This window comes from Phaenicophaeus curvirostris, chromosome 9, assembly GCF_032191515.1.
Source record: "Phaenicophaeus curvirostris isolate KB17595 chromosome 9, BPBGC_Pcur_1.0, whole genome shotgun sequence".
NCBI lineage: Eukaryota > Metazoa > Chordata > Aves > Cuculiformes > Cuculidae > Phaenicophaeus > Phaenicophaeus curvirostris.
In genome coordinates this window covers 5,830,862-5,851,453 of record NC_091400.1, presented here as the reverse complement: position 1 = coordinate 5,851,453, position 20,592 = coordinate 5,830,862, and the positions used below count along the sequence as shown (strand labels likewise).

General features: G+C 44.0%; 1 protein-coding gene across 5 annotated transcripts in view; it reads right to left on the bottom strand.

Annotated features, from left to right (window-relative positions):
• Positions 1 to 20,592, bottom strand: part of TET1 (tet methylcytosine dioxygenase 1) — a 69,352-nt gene that overhangs the window by 11,848 nt on the left and 36,912 nt on the right. For 2 of the 5 annotated variants that reach the window (XM_069863417.1, XM_069863419.1), the window contains 6 exons: positions 14,083 to 14,291; positions 13,001 to 13,151; positions 10,188 to 10,277; positions 9,566 to 9,703; positions 3,550 to 3,570; positions 1,610 to 1,949 (listed from right to left, as the gene is read on the bottom strand). In XM_069863417.1, coding sequence (XP_069719518.1) covers positions 1,610 to 1,949; positions 3,550 to 3,570; positions 9,566 to 9,703; positions 10,188 to 10,277; positions 13,001 to 13,151; positions 14,083 to 14,291 — 949 coding nt within the window. Of the gene's footprint in view, positions 1 to 1,609; positions 1,950 to 3,549; positions 3,571 to 6,171; positions 7,271 to 8,633; positions 9,304 to 9,565; positions 9,704 to 10,187; positions 10,278 to 13,000; positions 13,152 to 14,082; positions 14,292 to 20,592 lie in introns of those variants that run through there. The other 3 variants (XM_069863418.1, XM_069863420.1, XM_069863421.1) reach the window with 3 other exon arrangements.

Here is a 20,592-nt window from a genome sequence, read left to right as displayed (position 1 = left end):
AGGAAAAGGCTGAGGTACTTAATGCCTTCTTTGCCTCAGCCTTTAATTGTAAAGGAAGTTGTTCGGTCTGTATACAAACCCAGGAGCTAGAGGAGCAAAATGAGGTTCCCATGATCCAAGAGGAGGTGGTCAGAGCCTTGCTAGCCCAACTAGACACCCACAAGTCTATGGGGCCAGATGGGATTCATCCAAGGGTACTGAAGGAGCTGGCGGATGTGCTGGCCAAACCCCTTTCCATCATCTTCCAGCAGTCCTGGAAGACTGGGGAAGTCCCACTGGACTGGAGGCTGATGTTGTGCCCATCTACAAGAAGGGTCGCAGGGAGGACCCAGGAAACTACAGGCCTGTCAGTCTGACCTCAGTGCCACGGAAAGTCATGGAACAGGTGATGTTGAGTGCTACCATGAAGCACATGCAAGAGAACCGGGTGATCAGGCCCAGTCAACACAGGTTCACAAAAGGCAGGTCTTGCCAAACTAACCTGATCGCCTTCTATGACAAAGTGACTCGGCTGCTGGATGAGGGAAAGGCTGTGGATGTATCCCTGTGTAGCCCTGTGCAGCTACAGACTAGAAGTCTGTCTAGAAAGCTGCCTGGAGGAGAGGGACCTGGGGGTGTTGGTTGACAGCGACTGAACATGAGCCAGCAGTGGCCCAGGTGGCCAAGAAGGCCAACAGCATCTTGGCTTGTATTAGAAATGGCGTGACCAGCAGGTCCAGGAAGGTTCTTCTCCCTCTGTAGTCGGCACTGGTGAGACTGCTCCTCGAATCCTGGGTTCAGTTCTGGGCCCCTCACCACAAGAAAGATGTTGAGGCTCTGGAGCGAGTCCAGAGAAGAGCAACAAAGCTGGTGAGGGGGCTGGAGAACAGGCCTTACGAGGAGCGGCTGAGAGAGCTGGGGGTGTTTAGCCTGGAGAAGAGGAGGCTGAGGGGAGACCTCATTGCTCTCTACAACTACCTGAAAGGAGGTTGCAGAGAGGAGGGTGCTGGCCTCTTCTCCCAAGTGACAAGGGACAGGACAAGAGGGAATGGCCTCAAGCTCCACCAGGGGAGGTTTAGGGTGGACATTAGGAAAAAATTCTTCACAGAAAGGGTCATTGGGCAGTGGAACAGGCTGCCCAGGGAGGTGGTTGAGTCACCTTCCCTGGAGGTGTTTAAGGCACGGGTGGACGAGGTGCTAAGGGGCATGGTTTAGTGTTTGATAGGAATGGTTGGACTCGCTGATCCGGTGGGTCTCTTCCAACCTGGTTATTCTATGATTCTATAATTCTTGCACTTTCAAATGACAGAAATTCATGTCTGTTGTTTAGATAAACATTCCTACAGCAGTATTTCCAGATGATCCAACTGCCATTATTGTTTAGAATAAGGGAACATAGAAGTGTTTCTCTGGTGCCAACACACCAGACTTATTTTGGGGCTACCACCTGTTTTTTTCCTTCTGCCAAGACAGAAAACTGACTAAAATGACTTGCTCATTAGCCCCTAAAATGCAGAACAGACAAATATTTTATAAAACTGATTATTAAGGAACTTTTCCTTTCCCTCAGATGGGTAAGAGGCAACCCAGTAGCAGAAGAAACCAGCAGAACTTAATAAGCACCACCCACCTAAACAATGCAGAGCATTGCCGAGATTTTCTGGGGCTTCAGTTTTCAGCTTTACTGGTGTTGAATATTTCTTATCAATTAATGGCTGCTTTTCGGTCGGGGTCCTCCTTGTGTCTGGTTTCTTTTTCTTTGTAGCTCTGAGAGGCTCCGCTAACATTCGTACTTCTCTGGGAAAAGCTGTCAGCACCTGTATGGCTCCAGCTTTTATCTTCGCTTCCAGCCCCTCTTCAGTGCCAAATTCATCTGTTTGCGAAATTTTGTAGAGCGGTAACACGTGGAGCTGTTCATCACTGGGAATCACCCCCACCCTCCGGTTATCTTCCTTCGTTAGCGTACAGACCTGCCAAGAACAAAAACATTTACAAATACAACCAGAGACGTAAAATACAAAAGCTATTTAACTATTTAAGCAGGCATCCTACACTGCACTGTTTTCTCCTATTTTATGGTCTCAATGTTGCAGGTCTCTCAAACGGAAACACGGGACAAATATTTTGTTTGATTTATGATGACGCGGAAAAATCACTGGTACTTGAAAGATCAGACCAAGGCACGTATCTTGGACAGGAAGAATGAAACTGTGGCTCAGCTCGCACTATCCACATATCCAAGCCCACCCTGGTAAATAATCTGAGCAGTGCACATACTGCACCTTCCCAAGCAGGCAGACTGCAGGGGTTATTTCGATAATTAACCTGATAAACATATTTGATGTTCAGATTAATTTTTAATGACTAAAAAATATGAAAAAAAAAGATATTACTTTTAGATTGAACAAGCGGTTTCTATGATGTGGAACTGGTTTTGGGTTTTGTTTTGGTTGGCAAATGGAACAAGCCCCACAGTTACTTGTAGAGCTCTGTATTTTTAGCAAATCTCAGCTCCAACTGCCCCTCTTCTCTCGCTTCCCGACATCACTGCCCTTCCCAGCTCTGGGCAACTTCTGGGCTTCTTTTAGACCACTGACCTACTTTCTGTTATTAAATTACACGTGGTGAGACATTGGAGCTGAGAAGAGAATGCTGGTCAGATCCCCTTTGATAAAGGAACATCAGAAATGTGGATAAATATTCAAACTTAACCCAAAAGCTTCCTCACTGTAATTTTCCCAAATCGCTGCCGAATCTTTGCAGTACAAATAATTTTTAGCACTTCTAGAGTTCTGGCTGTTCTTAATATTAATCTCTCGCCTTAAAAGCAGCGTGGACACCAGCAAGATGCTTGCTGGTTTCATTCTGTGCTCCCCCAGCGATGGGGACAGTTTCACAAGTACAAACACGAGTACGAACAGTCCTGCCATTTCTAGTTTAGTTGATTCCATGCACAAGAGACTACGTTTTTTCACAATACACTACATTACTAGAAAGCCATGCATTAACATCATGGCTTAGGGAAGCCTCTATTTCACAGGGAGTTACCAGCTACACACACATAGGAATTGGAGCACCATCCAAGGATGAGATGATACTCCCTAAATGGAAACGTTATCATTCCATCATTGTGCAGGCTGAATGTGATGCCTGTCATCGACACTTAATCCAATTTTCCAGAATTTTGTCACCATGCCTAACATTCCTGGGGATGATCTTATCATTATTATTATTATTATTATTGATAAAAAACAAACTTTTTTTTAATAGCAGAGCTTTCACATAAAGGCATCACACAATTATTTCCAGAATAATAAAATCACAGAATCACAAACTAAATATCCTACATCGATAAGGTGGTGGTTAGGACTTCATAGATAGCTATATGCAAAGCTGGACAGTTGCAGAGCAGCAAAAGGAGAAAATTTGAAGGGCACAGACAAAGGAGAAGAGCTTTTCAGGTGGCATTTTGAAAGGGTTGAGAGAAGGTCACTAAAGAAGCCACAGTGAAGGGGCAATCAGAAGCTGATGAGTAGCGCTTACTGCTGAGCTTGCTCCATGCGTACTCACCTCCTCTGGGCAGCCTTTGGACTACGAGGAAGAGTCAGAAAAAACAACAAGTTGTTCTGTGAGCAGTGAATGATGCCTGATTCCCTATGGATTTCTCCGTCCCACGCTTCCACAACCCCCGCCCCCCAGCACCGCTGTCCCTGCTCCCTTTTGTGTCCTGCTACCACCTCAGGGCCTGGATGGAGCTCGGCCCCTTCCCCGTACGTGGATTAACCTGGGCTGTGAAGACCCTGTTGCCTCCTCGACAGAGGAGCTAACCTGGATCCATCTCCCCGACTCAACGGTGACATTTCACAGCTTGGAACGAGAGGTTAAAATCTCCAAAGACAATTCCATTTCTGCAAAGTTCAGTGAAATCCGGTTGAAATTTGCCAGCAGATTCCAGGTTATTCAGGAAGGTTGAGAGAGGGTAGGATGATAGAGAGCACAATTACATATAGTCCATGTTCTTAGAAAGCCCAGCACATCCTCCCCTTCTCAATTAAAAACAAAAGCAGTCATAAAACAAGCATGGAGGGACCCAGGTCCTACTTGTCCTCATGAGACACTGTGCAATTCTCACTTCTCTTTTGGAATATCTTGTTCGACCTGTCCGGTTCTGGACCCATGTGCTGGTCTGAGAGATGCCCAGACCTGGAAGACTCAGCCCACAATCTTGCTTATTCTGAAAGACCTTCCTCCAATTTACAATTCTAACTTCTCATGATTGTGGGCATTTATTACATTTATTCTTTTCCATTAAAAGTTTACTCTTAAAAAATATATTAATCATCTTTCACCTGACGTACAGTCAGGCAAAGGCAGATCAGCACTAAATTTTCACCGTGCTTGACCCAGGGGTAGCGCACAAATGGAGACAAAACTCAGCTCATCCTGGTTGAAAGGAATCTAACTTTATGCACAAATGAGTATTAGTCACTATCACAAAGCCGATACCCTCTTTAGAACAAGGAAGCTAAAGACCTGTGTGGATGAGCCAAGAAGATGAGGGCTGCATTGTACTAGCAGAACTACGTGGGAAGGAGAGTCAACTCCAACAAACATAGTATATTAAATAGAGTTAAAACACAAAAATAAGAAGTTCATGTATATAAAAAATTAAGTCAGCCTGAATACCAGTACATCTACAGCCACAGTGGCATGGCAGCTATAAATGAAGGCCTTAGAGATAAGCTAGCAACTTACAGCTGAAGTAGAGTCACCCACCAAATGAGAATCACCAGATTCAAAACCCAGTCTAATATTAAAATCTGTGTAAAATATTCCATTAAGAATCCTAGAGAGGTAAAAGCAGATTTTCCATTGGTACTGATACTGTCATGCAAACTGGCCAAAATTAAACCTAAACTTGAGAAAATCACGGGCTTTCTTCAAACCCAGTTGCACAGGGAAGCTGCACATTCTGCTACTCTGAATATTTTTTCCAGAACATGCAGCTGCATCATTGAGGAAGCTCAGAAGCCAAAGAAAATGTTGGCCAAGTGGTTTGTTTAGGTTTCCAGTGGGCTTGGTGATCAAAACCATTACCTACTCTGGGTTCAGTGATGTCATGGTAAAACTAGCATGTTCATAAAACTTTGCTTTTGTTTTTTGTTTTTTTAAACTTAAAACACATCCATGAACTCAACGGAATCCCTTCCGCAGGTCTCCAGAGAAACACACGCAGCCACACAGCTCCCGGTGCACTATTCTGGGCTCTTTGATCTGTCTTGAGTTTCACATGCAGAAATGATGTGGCCATTTCCACTGTGCCATAAGAAGAGAAGTTTTACATTCAAGTTCCAAGCAAAGCAGTCAAACAGCCTTTCTGAACTTGACTGCTGGAATCCAGCTTCTTACGCTCCTCTCCCCTTTGCAGGCAGAGCAGCGATGGCACCTGGGGCTCCGCGGGGCTGCAACATCCCGGCTTAGGAGCAGAAATACGACCAGCGTGACTTTTCCTTTACAAGTTGTGTCCTACTGCAAAGGCCTGGACCTATGTGCGAGGACTCAGCGAGCTATAACTACAGTGTTGGAAGAGCAGAGGATTTTTGTTTTTAAATAAACTGGGAACAGTTGGTTGATGGATTGCTGACTGACATCACTTAGTGCTGCTGCCAATAATAGATTTTATATTGTAGCTGCCCTTGGAGCACAGATTTATCTTCCTCCCGTTTTTCCGCAGTGCCTGCTACAGACTGCGTGGCACCGATGATCACACATAATTGCAGCTGGTCTCTCTCCTTCCTCCAGCCCAGCAAAGAGGGCAGCGTGGCCCGCAGGAGGAGAAACACCCACACGCGCTACACAACTGGCGAAGTCTCCCGTGAGGCATTTTGGTTTTGTCAAAGGAAAACCTCAATGTCACTGATTTAAACAATTAACACGGGTATGAGAAATCTGATCCTACACAGCTAATCCAGTAAGGCAACAAAAATATTTGCATTTCACAGACTCCGTTAATAACTGGAAAGCTTTTATGTGTGTGTTGCTCATTTACAGTCGAGCTTTCTATCCACAAGGAACACTGCACCCTAATCCCACAGCTGGAACACACCACTGGCCGGCAGGAGAACACTGAAAGATGATAAAACAGCCCGAGTCCATATAGATGGAGTATTTATTGACTTAAAGGTCCTCGAAGAACTCAATTCATAGGCAGAAATCACTTTTGCTCCTTTCAGATAAACACGCTGGTTTACACCTCTGTAGAACTGTCAAGCGTTCTCGTTCTACCTCAGAGCACGCAGGGCACAGTCATTTTTATTTGTAGCATTTCTACCAAAAAGCAGCTCTGCTAAATTCAGGGCATGATTCTGCCACGTGGAAAAGATGTTGAGCAAATCAAACCTCCCACGGTAATCCTCAATTTCTGCAAATTCAGATGTATTCTGCTATCTTGTATTTACAGAAGACATTTCCAAGACTTTTCTGCCCGCTGCTAACAAAAACGACAACCTCATTTATTTGCAGTCACACAAATAACACAGCTGATGATCAAAACATGTACCCAGAAAAATACAGGAATGCATTTCTGAGGCACTGACAGAGTTAGAGCAAGGAAACTCTTACTGGCAGCTTATTAGATAGCGTCTCAAGTATTCAGTAAACTCCCTGCTTATCATTAAACTCACTTCAGTGCTTTGCTGAACTCATGTTTGTGTCAGGTTTAAGTAACCCAAACAGATCCTGGTTTTCCTTCACTTTCAGGGCGCTGTGCAGCATTCCCTTCGTGTTTGTGGTAAAAGTGATTCACCAACAAAACCAAAGGGAGGAAATGAAAAGGTGTCACACCACACAGATAGAGCCGATGGTGACAGAGCCAGCAGCATCCGCAAATACCATCTTACAAAGTACTTATTTCAACCTTTTTAGTCTAGAGGAAGTTCAGGCTTTATAAGGGAAGATTGTGTCAGATTACAAGGAAGGGAAGAAATCTTGCCAACAGTAACGAGGCGTAAGGTGACAAGTACACTTCCTGCAGGCTTTAAACTAATAAGGTGCGACTACAATTGCAAACATCAAATGAAACACAAGAGAAAACTAGTAAAGAAAGTTCTGGATGTTTGAGCTATATGATGCAGCGCAAGTCATTCTGTTTATTATCACATTATCAGAAAACAATCAGCTACATGAAAGCTGTCACATTGGTTAGAGGTACTGCCTGCACACAGTACACTTTACAGACAAAATATGCCATTTTTAAGCTGCAAACGACTCCTCCTTCGTTATTACCAGCGATCTGTAAGAAATCGAAGCCTATTTTAAATTAAGTAGGCAGCCAGAGCAGCTTCTGGAAGTAGATGGGAATGCAGGAGGTGACCAGGCAGATGCTGGAATCCCACGCAGCAATTTATTTTTGTGTTCTTACCCCTGGTTTTCCTATTTTATTACCAGATTTCATTGTAAGCTAAAATTAACCACCCTAATTTTGACCATCAAACTGATCTAGGTTGATGAAAGCTCGTCACATCCCAGCACCCTGTTTGCAAAACACCACAATTCTTTGTTCTGGGTGTCCCATCCATGTAGCTGCACACCCAGGCTGACTCCACACGTCCTGTGAATAGCCCACAGCTTCTCGCCATGAACGCTGTGTGTAGTATGGAACATCTGAGAACTCTGAACTAAAATTCACCTTCCAAATGCCCCAATTCAAGTACATACATTGAGTGTTCATACTTGCAACTCTTTCCTCTTTAATTAGGACCCGTTGTTGCAAGTATATTAATATAAGGAGGTACCAAACCTGAACAAAGATAATATCAGCTACACAAAAATTAGGAGTGAGCTCTCTGATGAAAAATCAGATTCCAAGGCACAGTTTTCAGCAGTTATAATGATTTGATTATATTCTGCAAGACTTAGAAAATTCAGCAGAACTTGATACAAAGACAATTTTAAGCTCTGGCCTACACAATATCCTTACACAGGTCAATTATCCGTGCTCCCTGGATTTGGAATTACTTGCAAACACACCATGTACAATCTATAAAAATAAGGTATCAGTATAAACAAGGATAATCTGAAGCTGAAGTTACACCAGATGATCACCGACAAATACATTCATTCAACTATTCCTCAATACATTCCCCAAAAAGAGAGCCAATTGTCCGTACAGCCACTTCTGGGCTTAAATTATGACTTTTCTGGGATCCAATACGGCAGAATGAGTAGCAGCCTCAGTTTCCAATTAATTTTGTGCAACGCAGCACTTAAACTATTATTATTTCGTGAATATCTAAATTAAATTTCAATAAGAAGCATATCATGCTGTTTGTCATGAAAATGAAGTTCCGTTTCAAATTTGGGAAATTTAAGAGGTTTGGATCCTGGTGCATCACAGGCTGTGACGTGACTGTTTACATGCGAGCTTATTCACAGCATCTTGCTAATATTTTGCAAAGTACACTTCCAATATCTCCTTACAGAACATCCGCAAGTAAACAGTGCTTAATGCTGGGCAAAAATCCCAGTCTATTCATGATCAGCGTTCCTGGTGAATTCCGACCCCTGCTTCCTTACTTCCAAGTAAGGGACATGTGCCCAACGCAGGAGCACACAATTAATACTAAGCAATTGTTCCAGTCAGTTCACTGATGTCACATACGGGTGCTGTATGTGAAGTGTATGTGCAAGTGTAAGGTTTTAGTGAATCACAGCAACATAATAATTCAATTTACATTTTTAAATTTTTACTGTTTCTAAGTGGGAAGAGATTTTAGACAGATTTTCTTTCCAGATATGTATCCCTTGTTGGAGAAGTTATTCCTGAGGATTACCTCCGCTGATGGACAAGAAGCCATCCTAGTATTACAACCCTAACTACTAAAAAACCCAGACTGGCAGTTTTATTTTATCTTTTCCCTTTTGAGCTTGTCTTTCATTGTGACCATAATGAAAGTTTCTCAGTTTCTGAATGGTCCCTTAGCCAGGCAATTCCCAACTGCTTGTCTCAGCAGCGACCCAGCAGGCTGTTTGGTACAAACACACCACCAAAAACACACCTCTGTGCGCTTTCCTGCCACACCGAGACCGAAAGATCCCAACAGTCACCTGACTCCCCACATCACACCCTCGTGCACAGTGCAAGACAAAGTGAGTTGGATGAGAATTGAGCCTGGTGGAGGTAAATTAATATGAATCAGTTTGGTTTACCTCTTCCTGTACAGCAGCCTGTACAACTCCTCGCTTGGATAATTATCTGCTTTGGACATGAAACTACTGAATAGCTTATCTGTCCTGTGGCCAGTCCTCTCCAAAGGGCCTGGGTGCCTAGAAAGAGTTACAGTATCTTGCAGGAAGGATCACGCCTAGACCCTTTGTGATCCATTCTGCAATGAGATGAACTTACGTCCTCTGCAGACCAGTAATAAATATACGCACATAACATGGGAATTCGTAAATGGCAACATGCAGTTAATTCCATAACACCTTAAAAAACCCCCATGCAACTATACTGACTGACTCAAGCAGTGTTTTAAAACACAGTACTGGCAACATCAAACAGTCCAAACAGAAGATCCCGCGTACGTACCACAGTGCTTCCGTTGTGCATATTGTGCGTGTCCTTATGGGCATGGGCACAGAAATCTATGCAAGCAGTTACCCCAGAGAAAGGCCTCCCGTCCTTGCATCCAAGCCGGCAGTCCGGGCCCATGTGTTCGTTTTCCACCTAAAAGTAAAAGAAACTACAGGTACTTGGGACTGAAAGTGAGCAACCTGGAACCCCACGAACCACAACTGCTCTCCTGATGGAATAAATGCAGCCACTGAGAATGCCCAGAAGGCACACGCCTTCCTATGAACATGCAACACTTCTGACTGGACATCAATGAGATAATCAGCTCAGCCACAGACAAAATGTCTTTAAATAATAAACACATTTTATTCACAGTATTCTCTCTCAGCCTTTTACGTATGCAAAGCCCAGGACACAACCATAAGCCAAAATAAGAACAGAGCAGGATTTTGAGACTACTAAATACAGGAAGCAATGGGATTCACCGCATCCATGAGGTCTTCTGCCCATGAACATACTGCGGGGTTTCAGCCTGGGTAGCTGAAATGGGTAGCTTGAACTCTTTCTGAAATGGGTAGCTTGAACTACGCTGCCCATTCAGAACTGCGGCCACACTAGCTGAACGTCACAGACCTACCTGGTTCTGGAAAGCTTCAGGAGCAAGTTTTTTATAAACCGGAGCCACGTCAGTTGCTAAAGTTTGCAAATTGTTTTCAAGAAGTTCCTCCTGCAGAGAAAGTCAACACATAGAGCGCTGTGATCAGCTTTAATAGAATCTAATCCAGTTTAGAGATGCCTGAAAAGTCAGCCTTTATCTTATATTTTATTAATGACTTATGTGCTACTGCCCTTTGCCACCAACCACAAGTAAAGCCTACTTTCATGTGACTGAAATATCAAAGTTTTTAAACATGAGTCAACCAAATAACAATGAAGGATAAATGTCTCTTAGGGCTGAAACCCAGCACACAAAGAACTAATTCTGCAACATCTCCCCGTTCTGATACACAGAAGCCAAGGAGCAAGATACGCTCCACACGAAAAACAGAGAAGTAATGTCAGGGGAGGAAAATTATACCACCTCCTGAGTGGAGGACTTCTTTTAGTGTTTTGCTTATGGGGCCTGAATTTATGTTGATGCAGCCCTGCAAAAAGAATCCTAGCCCACCTTCTTTTTCTTTTAATCACATGAGTAACTCCCCATAGCACGTAACATTAATTTCAGCTCTTAGCAGACGAGGTATGTTTCTAACATTGTGACAGAACTCTTATTAAGAATATTTGATAAATATTTTCTTCTTTAGAAAACTCTGGACTTCCTGGAAATATCTTCTAGATTAGGAAGCAACATTCCTTTGTTTGGGGGAAGCCACAGAAACAAGGAAGTAGAAGGTGGACTTCTCTGTCAGTGTCACATTTAAGCTCTTATTTACAGGAACAATCCCTAAATTATTTTCCTAAATGTTTGCTTTTCAAGGAAAAGCACCAAAAGAAAAGAGTGGTGACGTACTCCCTACAAACATGGCTTCGGGCTATATAGTGCCAACAAGTAACAGCTTGGTTTATTTTGTTTAAAACAATCCCAAACCACACTTATTGCCATACAGTGTAAACATGGAGTATATAAATAGGTATGGATACTTTCAGTTTTTCAATGGGATGTTGCATTACAGAAGGACACTTACTTTTAACTCCCACTATAACCAGTTCAGTACCTGCTGATTGCTACCATGGGAGTTTCTGAACTGCACTGCAGTTAACGCATCCTTAATTTTCTCTCCTATGTACTATTCTTACCTAGGTATCTTACACCCTCAACCTCATCTCACTCCATCCAGTGCCTCAAATGATCCAAATCTTTCTGGACTTCGAACTATCTTCTTAATTTGCTATATCTCCTAGCTCTGTCATCTGCAAAATCATCAATATCCAATATTTAGCTAGAAGAAGTAACTGCTAGAATACATTAATGACAAAACCAAATGAAGAGAAGAACTATTTACCAGTAATTTCCCTTCCTTGAGGTGCACGGACAGCCTGCACGCACACCGCAGCTTCCCAAGCACGGCTGTCACCTGCAGGAGGAGGCTTTTGTGCTACAGAGCACCTGTGTGCTGCCAATCTGCATCCCCTCTCAGCTCCAAAATCCACAGAGGTTTCAAAACATCTATTGGAGCTGCCCCACAAGAGACCTGGTACAGCCTGGTTTTCATGAGACAGGGAGCGTATCTGAAGTGCCCCTTTAGCTGGTTCCCCAGATCATGTTATTAAAAGCATTAGGAAAAACACACGCGCAGAATGCTCTGTGCATAATGTTACACAGGTGGAGAACCTAAAAACACAGGATCAGCGAGAGCAGAAAAGGACAAAGGAGACTGAAAAGGATTCCCAAAATAAAAGAATGCCCAATAATGGCACCTTTTTAAAAGCCGAAAATTTATAAAGCAAATTTGCTCTTGAAACAAGCAGGGCTACCTTCAGCTTGCGCTCCCTTAGTCCTGTATTCAGCAAGAGGAAGGGCAGGTGGTCTGTGAGTGCTCTGTCCTGCTGGGGGAGAAGGTCCCCACTCTAAGCTCTAGGTTTGTGAGACTGAGGGTTCTGCATTCATGCACATATGCATAAAAGATGCTTTATCAATTTTTCCAGCAAAAAATTAGGACTTGGGAAGGATATTCAGCTCCAGTGAAACAAGTTAGTCTCCCACGAAACTATCACTGGTTCACAATGTGTGTGCCACACGTTAAAGAGTGCAAGAACACCTCTGCTACCTCTGGGCTTCAGCCAGCGAGGCATGTGGTAGGGGCAGTAGCGGATAAATTTACCACACTTTTACTCCTTCTTCATGAAAGTATTTCCCATGCAAAAAAACTACTTGGTTTGCATTTTTTCAGAGGTTGGATACTTCAATCCATCCCTGTATTTTCTGTGCTACCTAGGCTTTATGCCCTCACTAACAACTATAAGCAGCAATTACAGTATCACTTCGCTGCATCATGTTCCTTCAGAGGTGTTTAAATGCTGTCCACAGTTTATTCCAGGTGGCAGAGAGAAAACCCGCCTGGCAGCTGGTCAGGCAGCCACGCGGAAGGTAAATGACTGAACCTCTGAGGTGAAGCCTTGGTGCTCAGAAAAACCTTTAGTTGTGTTTTACGCTTACAAAGAATCAACGTTTCATACAGTTACACAGTGGAGTTAAACATGGGCACAGAAGAGCATTTAAGGATAATTTTAGGGTATTTTGATACATAGGAAATAACACTGAGTTTTCATAGAGTGCAAAAATTACAAATATTAAAGTTACAAACATGTAACTGCCTGCCTGTGTGATAAGCTGTGCATGTGTGTGAGGGAAGGGGCGGCATATCCGTAGAGTTCATTTCTAGTTCTGAAAATCATCAGAGTAAGTACTCGGAGGAAAAGAAAACAAAAAAAAAATAACATAAATCTTACTTGCTTAGGGTCATCAGTGAGAAGCCTGAATTTCCTGGGGTTTTTGCTTCTGGCAAATTTACAGCCATTGAAATACATACTCCATGAACAGCCAAATGAGAACGACGCTCCACAAGTTTCTGGATCAAGCCCTTGACACGCACAAGTACGACTGTGAAAGGAAATAAAGACACGTCAGGTCAGCTGGCAACACAGCTTTTTTTTTTTTTTCTTCTCTCAAGTCAACGCTATCTGCCATTTCTTTCCAAAGCATAAACACATAGGGATTTATAAAATTATGGTTTAACCAGATCTTTTCTGTCAGGAGAAAGAGTGTAGAGGGCTGACTTTTTTCCCTGTAAAGACAGATTCAAGTCCCCGAAGTCCCATTTTTGGGAAACACATAACAGTTAGTTTTACCAATACAAATTTACCCGTGATACTTTATATTGACTCAACCAGCGGATAAAATTTTTATCCACGAAAACTGCTACCCCTAAATCCAATAATTATTTTGTATGGCAATATCATTAGCTCCCAATTGATCCAACTTTTAAACTGGAACAACTCTACTCAGCCCGATCCTTTAAGAACACGAGCATTAGTTTCGGGTCACTCTACAGCTACTGGAGATTGTTAAATGTGGGCTACACAAAATGAGCACAAAGGCCGCGCTGCTCCAGAGCCTCAGCTGCAATATATTATCCAGGCAATTAAACTAAATTCCTCTTGGAGGCATAAAGGAAGATCTTAATTTTTGGTGTCCGATCTCTTGTCTATTCAACAAGTCCCCTATCAGCTCCTTAGCAGCTCTTTGTCACAGCTGAGCGTGTAAAGGGCACCCTGACTATGAACAGGCAGCGTGCACAAGGAGAGAAATTAATCGCCACCCTCTTCCTGCGTGTAGCACGTGAAACCATCGCTGGGAGCCTGGTCTCTAGAAAGAGCCAGGAACTAATTTTTACACTGAAATGACACCTAGTGGTTTGTAGTTTAAAACGAGCTTTTGTATATTTATTTTATTCATTGAATTAGAGAATTATGAAGTTAGTTCCAACATTCCAAGGGAAAGACAACAATCATTCACTATGGCAGTAACTTACTCTTCATTTAAAGCACATCTGCGGCTGGTGGGACAGCCGTATTTTCTGAGACTCTGCGTCAGTTCTTTGTACAGCGTATCCGCCAGGAGATGCGGGATCCCCTCCCAGGCCAGGATGAGGATCACTATGACGGCAGTTTGACAGTGGTGTCCTGCGCGCTGACGCACCAAGCACAGCAACTTTTCCTCATCGCTACTTCTTCGGATCACCTGGAAGAACCATATCGTTTATTCTTAGACGGGCATAGAGAACACGTAACACATTTCTCTGGGACAGGTAACGCCTGGAAGAGTAAGAGAAACAGCTGCCCAGAGTGGCCATCAGCAAGGGGGACTGGAACAGCACCACACACCGGCCTCGGGTGTAGGACGTGACTTTCATTGCCTTTTTACCTGCAGAAGAAACAGCCACACGTTTTTACAGGAGGAGGAACGTTTTAGTTGTTCTACACAAACAATAAAGAAGATAGATTAAGAAGAAAATAACCACAAGAAGGAGATAATTCTGAGACAACAGATCCACTGAAAACCCAACAATTACCTTGAAAATCATACTGAAAACATATTGCCAAACCCCAGAGTGTCAGTACATAAAAGCACCTCACAAACCACACACATACACGTGTCCGGACGGCTGGCGCTGTTACCTAGCAATACATAAAACGGTTCCCACCTCAGAAAGTAAGATTAGAAGAAAGTAATGGAAATAACTATGTTCTCAGAGAAAGAAGCAATGAGATTTTGCAGAACATATCCCAGGACGGCCTGTATTAAAGCTTTTAGCAGAATGCTCGAGTTTTTACTGAACTGCATGATATACAAAGCAACCTAGGTCAACATTACCCATAAAATACAAAGACTAACTCAATATGGAACAGCACAACACGCCACCGAATGAAAAGGGGAAAGAACAGCAACAAAGAACTGGACGGTCCTACTCGTGCACATTCAGGTTTTTATCACAAAGAGCTGCATTGCAAGAAGGACAAAAAAATGCATTAAAGCTGGGTAATAACGGAACATCATCTTTGAAAATATGTTTATTTCTTCCTCCAATGTGTTTTACGCAGCACAGCCTGTGCGAGGCCCCCAGCAAAGGTGTCAAGACCCCAGTGTTAGGTTTCAGACGCATTAGGCCTGGACCTCTCTCAGGCAGATGCTCTCTGCCAGTCTGTAGCAACCAGGCAGGCAAGTGGAAAGGTAATTTGTGTCGAGAGAGGGAGTGTTGCCCTTCTAAATTAATCCTGCAGCCTTTAACAAGGAAATGCATCCTCAAAAAGAGGCTTGGCTGTGACTGACCAACAAGCACAGTATTTTTTATAAAGAAAGAAACCCAGTGCAACTCCTTTGAGTGACGTTTAGAGAAAATCCATTACAGCTGATACACAATGCAGGTTATCCTTGTCAGTGAGCTTTACACTCCTGAGGCAGCGCGGTCCCTTCAAACTACAAGTGGGATTTAATTGTGCTACTCCGCATAAAGTGTGATGCTTTGACTCTTTCTTCTTTTATTGGTTTCTGACTTTGTAACTTCAATAAAGAAACCTGGTACCTTTTGAGTTTTTTGGTACAACGTCAGGCTGTCTTTTCTGAGTCCTCACACAATTCCAAACTGGAAATACAGTCCAGGAAAATTACCAACAGATGGGAAGGAAATTTATAGTTTCCTTTAAACTAACACAACACTCCTCTGGAATTAAACATCACTGGAATTTGCTTCATTGTGCACGCAGTAGAGAATGCAACACTTACTGGACCCAAAACCGTTTTACGGTCCATCATTTCTCAGGTCCCAGTGGATTATTAATTGCCTGAGTTCAGTATCTGTGGCTCACAAGAGCTGTGTTCACTGACTGCTACAGCTGGAGCACTTCCACCTTTTGTTAGCAGAGACGAGGCACTTCTCTCACTTGGCTGTTATGGTCCCAGAAGGGCACAACTTGCACCACAGCGGTCACGGTTTCTCCAGGCCCACAGCCAGTGCAGACACAGCTGGAGCTGCGCTGCTGCTCCCATACAGACTGACGATGCCCCTTCACACGCTGTGGCTGATGCTCTCAAAGCAGTGACACACACAGCCCTCTTTTGTAATAATAAATCCACAGCAACGCCACACTCAATATACAATGAAGCACCTTTGAGCAGGACAACTGAGAACTATGGAACAAATTCAGCAAACAAACCCACCCTGTGATGCTTGATTTAGTAACTTTTCCCATGGGGAAACTGCCGCTGCAGTCGTGGCAGTTTGACTTGGTGACTTCTTAGCTGCACTAACACTGACATTACTCTGTTCATTTCCAACTTGTAACTTGTCTCCCTGTGCCAGACTACAGCAAATACCTTTCTGAACTCTACAACAAACTACATGTACATTGTACCCCAAGTGTATAAGTATTAAGCAAAAAAAAAACTTAGCTGCATTTGCATTTGTTGCTAAATTCAGGGCTGTCCGAGTAATTCACGCAGCCCAAAACATGAATACAAGTTGTGTGCTGCTTATCAACATTTTGCCTGATCTGCTTACTGATCAGATTTCTTACTGTCTAAGTAACGGTCCTGGTAAGGCTTTAGTGGACTGATCCTTTCTTGTATTACTCTTCGGCTGCCTCCAGTTTATTTCTAGTCCGGTTTCTGCAGCTTCAAAATCCTGGGGATTGTTTCAAGATCCTTTTGCCCTTAAACATCCCCAAACTATACAGTGTTTTAACCAATTACCCTCCATTTACTTGACATCATGCTTGTTCAATTAGTGCAGCATCATCTTAATGATGACTTCAGGAAAGCTGCACACGTAACACTTCAGCCTGCACTATAGTTCATTCTTTATTTTTCAGGGTGTATTTGACACAGTCCTCAGTAAGGCAAAGGGAATCAGCACACTGTCACAGCTACAGGCAGCAGGATAACAATGCAGTTTATTCATCAATTCTTCATGCAATAACTGAAAATGCATATTTATTTGCTACTGAAAGTTTGCAAACATAATTCCCAGTGTACTTACTGTTTACCTATGAAGCACTGAGAAGTCAAATGTTAAGTTAAAGATGCAACAAATAGAGCAAATTCTTGAACATTTCCTCAGGCTGAACAAAGCACAAATCAGCAGGCAAATCTTGTGCCCAGAAGTTGTTGGTTCTGCTCGCGATTTCTGTGACATAGTTAACAACACTGACAACGTAAACAGTACTTCAGTTTATTTAATTTTGGTCCCTAGTGCATTTAAAAAGGATGAGAAAATAAACGTTTGTTGAGTGTCGGAACCTTAATGCTATTTAAGATTGAAGAATAACTTCTCCCCTGCAATTACTTTTCCACACAAAGCAACCACACCTTCTCAGTGACTCACATAAGCAACAAAACAGACTTGTAGTAAGTTTGCATAGGATCAGGCAACATTTGTATGTCGTACTGTTGTCTTCTTGCAGGTTTGTAAGGAAAGAAGATGCCTGATGATTGTTTCAGCAACCAGTAGCTGCCATCAGCACCAAGTATCCATGGGAAGCATCCACATTAACAATGAACAACCTGCTTCAGCTGCGAGGCAGCACTTCTGGAAAGCAGCAGAACTAACAAACTCCCTGACCATGTTTGACCCATACCCGTCAGCCCCATCCTGCACTCGCACTAACTGGCTTGCAGTTACACGCTACCCGTGTCCTCACTTGTTTGCTAACATAACCACGCCTGGGACAAAAGGAATCATAGAATGATAGAATAACCAGGTTGGAAGAGACCCACCGGATCATCGAGTCCAACCATTCCTATCAAACACGAAACCATGTCCCTCAGCACCTCATCCACCCGTGCCTTAAACACCTCCAGGGAAGGTGACTCAACCACCTCCCTGGGCAGCCTGTTCCACTGCCCAATGACCCTTTCTGTGAAGAACTTTTTCCTAATGTCCAGCCTAAACCTCCCCTGGTGGAGCTTGAGGCCATTCCCTCTTGTCCTGTCCCCTGTCACTTGGGAGAAGAGCCCAGCTCCCTCCTCTCCACAACCTCCTTTCAGGTAGTTGTAGAGAGCAATGAGGTCTCCACTCAGCCTCCTCTTCTCCAGGCTAAACACCCCCAACTCTCTCAGCCGCTCCTCCTAAGACCTGCTCTCCAGCCCCCTCACCAGCTTTGTTGCTCTTCTCTGGACTCGTTCCAGAGCCTCAACATCCTTCTTGTGGTGAGGGGCCTCGAACCAAACACAGTATTCGAGGAGTGGTCTCACCAGGGACACACGTCCTTCCAAATAGCTTTTTTTAGCACATACATATTTGGACACGTAATATGAGAAGTGTCATTCTTGTAGGTTGCTGCTTTGGGCTGGATGCTCATTTAATTTGATCATTTCATGCATCTCTCTGGGGCTATAGTCGGGCACCCACCACTACAGCTCCGCGCTGTGCCTCTTTTGCACTATTATGGCTCCCCATGTGTCCTTGTTCATGTGAACATCTAAAGGAAGGCAGCAAGTCAAGTCACTTCATTTATTAGCTAGCCCAGGTATTCTCAAATGACAGAATCTGAACAGTCAGTCAGGACAGAAATACAACCAACAGCTATTATGTCGCTTTCCACAGCTAAATCTCCGTTTCTACACACCACAAAGGTAGTTCACCCAATTTTCTTAACAGAAAGCATGAGCCAAAAGCTAGAGTGCATGTACTGAAGAGGTGCCATACACAGCAGAATTTGCTCCAGCAATTCAGCAACAAGTTATGGGATAAACAAGAGAAAAGGTAAGTTTGCCACTCTCTTACCTCCCAGGACAGTAAAGAGACAGAAAGGGATGCTAAATAATGAAGACTACAAGAACAGGATGAGGTCAGAGCAGCAGACTCTCCAGCCTTATCCTGATAATAACTAACAGTAGTTGCCTAGGGACGAGTAGTAGGAAAGGCACCTGGATGCAGAGATGCTTCTCAACAACCATCGGGCACCTTCCGTCCCCCTGCTGGCAGCTCAGGGGACACGCTCTCTCCCACCTCTTGAAGGATTCGTCTTCGGTGCCTTTGCCTACTCACTTCTAAACCTATGCAGCGTTTTATCATCTACTTCATTCCTGGGCAAAGCTTAACCCCAGACTGTGAAAGAAAATACCATCACCTGCTCTTTGTGCTGAGCTCGCCTCCTGCTAGTGCCTCTAGTTTTGATAGAGCCTGAGATTGTGAGCAACAGATCGCTGTTCAGCTCTCCAAGCCAACAAAGACTTCAGAGCCCTGCTTTCAGGGCAATAGTCTGACCTCTACTTGTCTTTCCCAGTTCTGCTGTGCTTCCTTGAGCTGGCAGACCAGAACTGGACAGTATTCAAGACTGAGGTCCAGGACGCTGTCTCACAGAGGGCTAATTAAGTTTCACGTTTTCTTTATTCCTCTCCAGTAATTCTCACCAATTTGTTTTGCTCCCTTCATCATTACTGAGCACTGAAGCTGATGTCTAAAGAACAGTTATCCCAAGCAGTAACACCCAACTTAGCAGCCATCACTGTACATGAGACTACAACATTCTGCTTCTTGTGTGCTTTATAGTTATCAAGTGAGACTTTATAGTTATTAAGTGCACTTGGGGCACAACAACCCTGGGCAGCTACAGACTAGGAGAAGTCTGCCTAGAAAGCTGCCTGGAGGAAAGGGACCTGGGGGTGTTGGTTGACAGCCGACTGAACATGAGCCAGCAGTGGCCCAGGTGGCCAAGAAGGCCAATGGCATCTTGGCTTGGATCAGAAACGGCGTGACCAGCAGGTCCAGGGAGGTTCTTCTCCCTCTGTACTCGGCACTGGTGAGACTGCTCCTCGAATCCTGGGTTCAGTTCTGGGCCCCTCACCACAAGAAAGATGTTGAGGCTCTGGAGCGAGTCCAGAGAAGAGCAACAAAGCTGGGGAAGGGGCTGGAGAACAGGCCTTATGAGGAGCGGCTGAGAGAGCTGGGGGTGTTTAGCCTGGAGGAGAGGAGGCTGAGGGGAGACCTCATTGCTCTCTACAACTACCTGAAAGGAGGTTGTGGAGAGGAGGGTGCTGGCCTCTTCTCCCAAGTGACAGGGGACAGGACGAGAGGGAATGGCCTCAAGCTCCACCAGGGGAGGTTTAGGGTGGACATTAGGAAAAAATTCTTCACAGAAAGGGTCATTGGGCACTGGCAGAGGCTGCCCAGGGAGGGGGTTGAGTCACCTTCCCTGGAGGTGTTTAAGGCACGGGTGGACGAGGTGCTAAGGGGCATGGTTTAGTGTTTGATAGGAATGGTTGGACTCAATGATCCGGTGGGTCTCTTCCAACCTGGTGATTCTATGATTCTATCTATCATTTTAGTGGCCATTTGCTCTGCATCACAAGCCCTTCCTGCTCTTTATGATTTCTGTCCCTGCTATTCATTATCCTGAACAACCATTTATCACCAGCAGTTTGTCATCTCAGTGACAAAATTAGGCTATCAATAAGAGCTGCTCCAGCTGTCCAAACTCTTGCGTTCTACTTACTTGAATTATTTCTTTTAGATTGTTGATGCAACTGTTTCAACCCTTGGCAG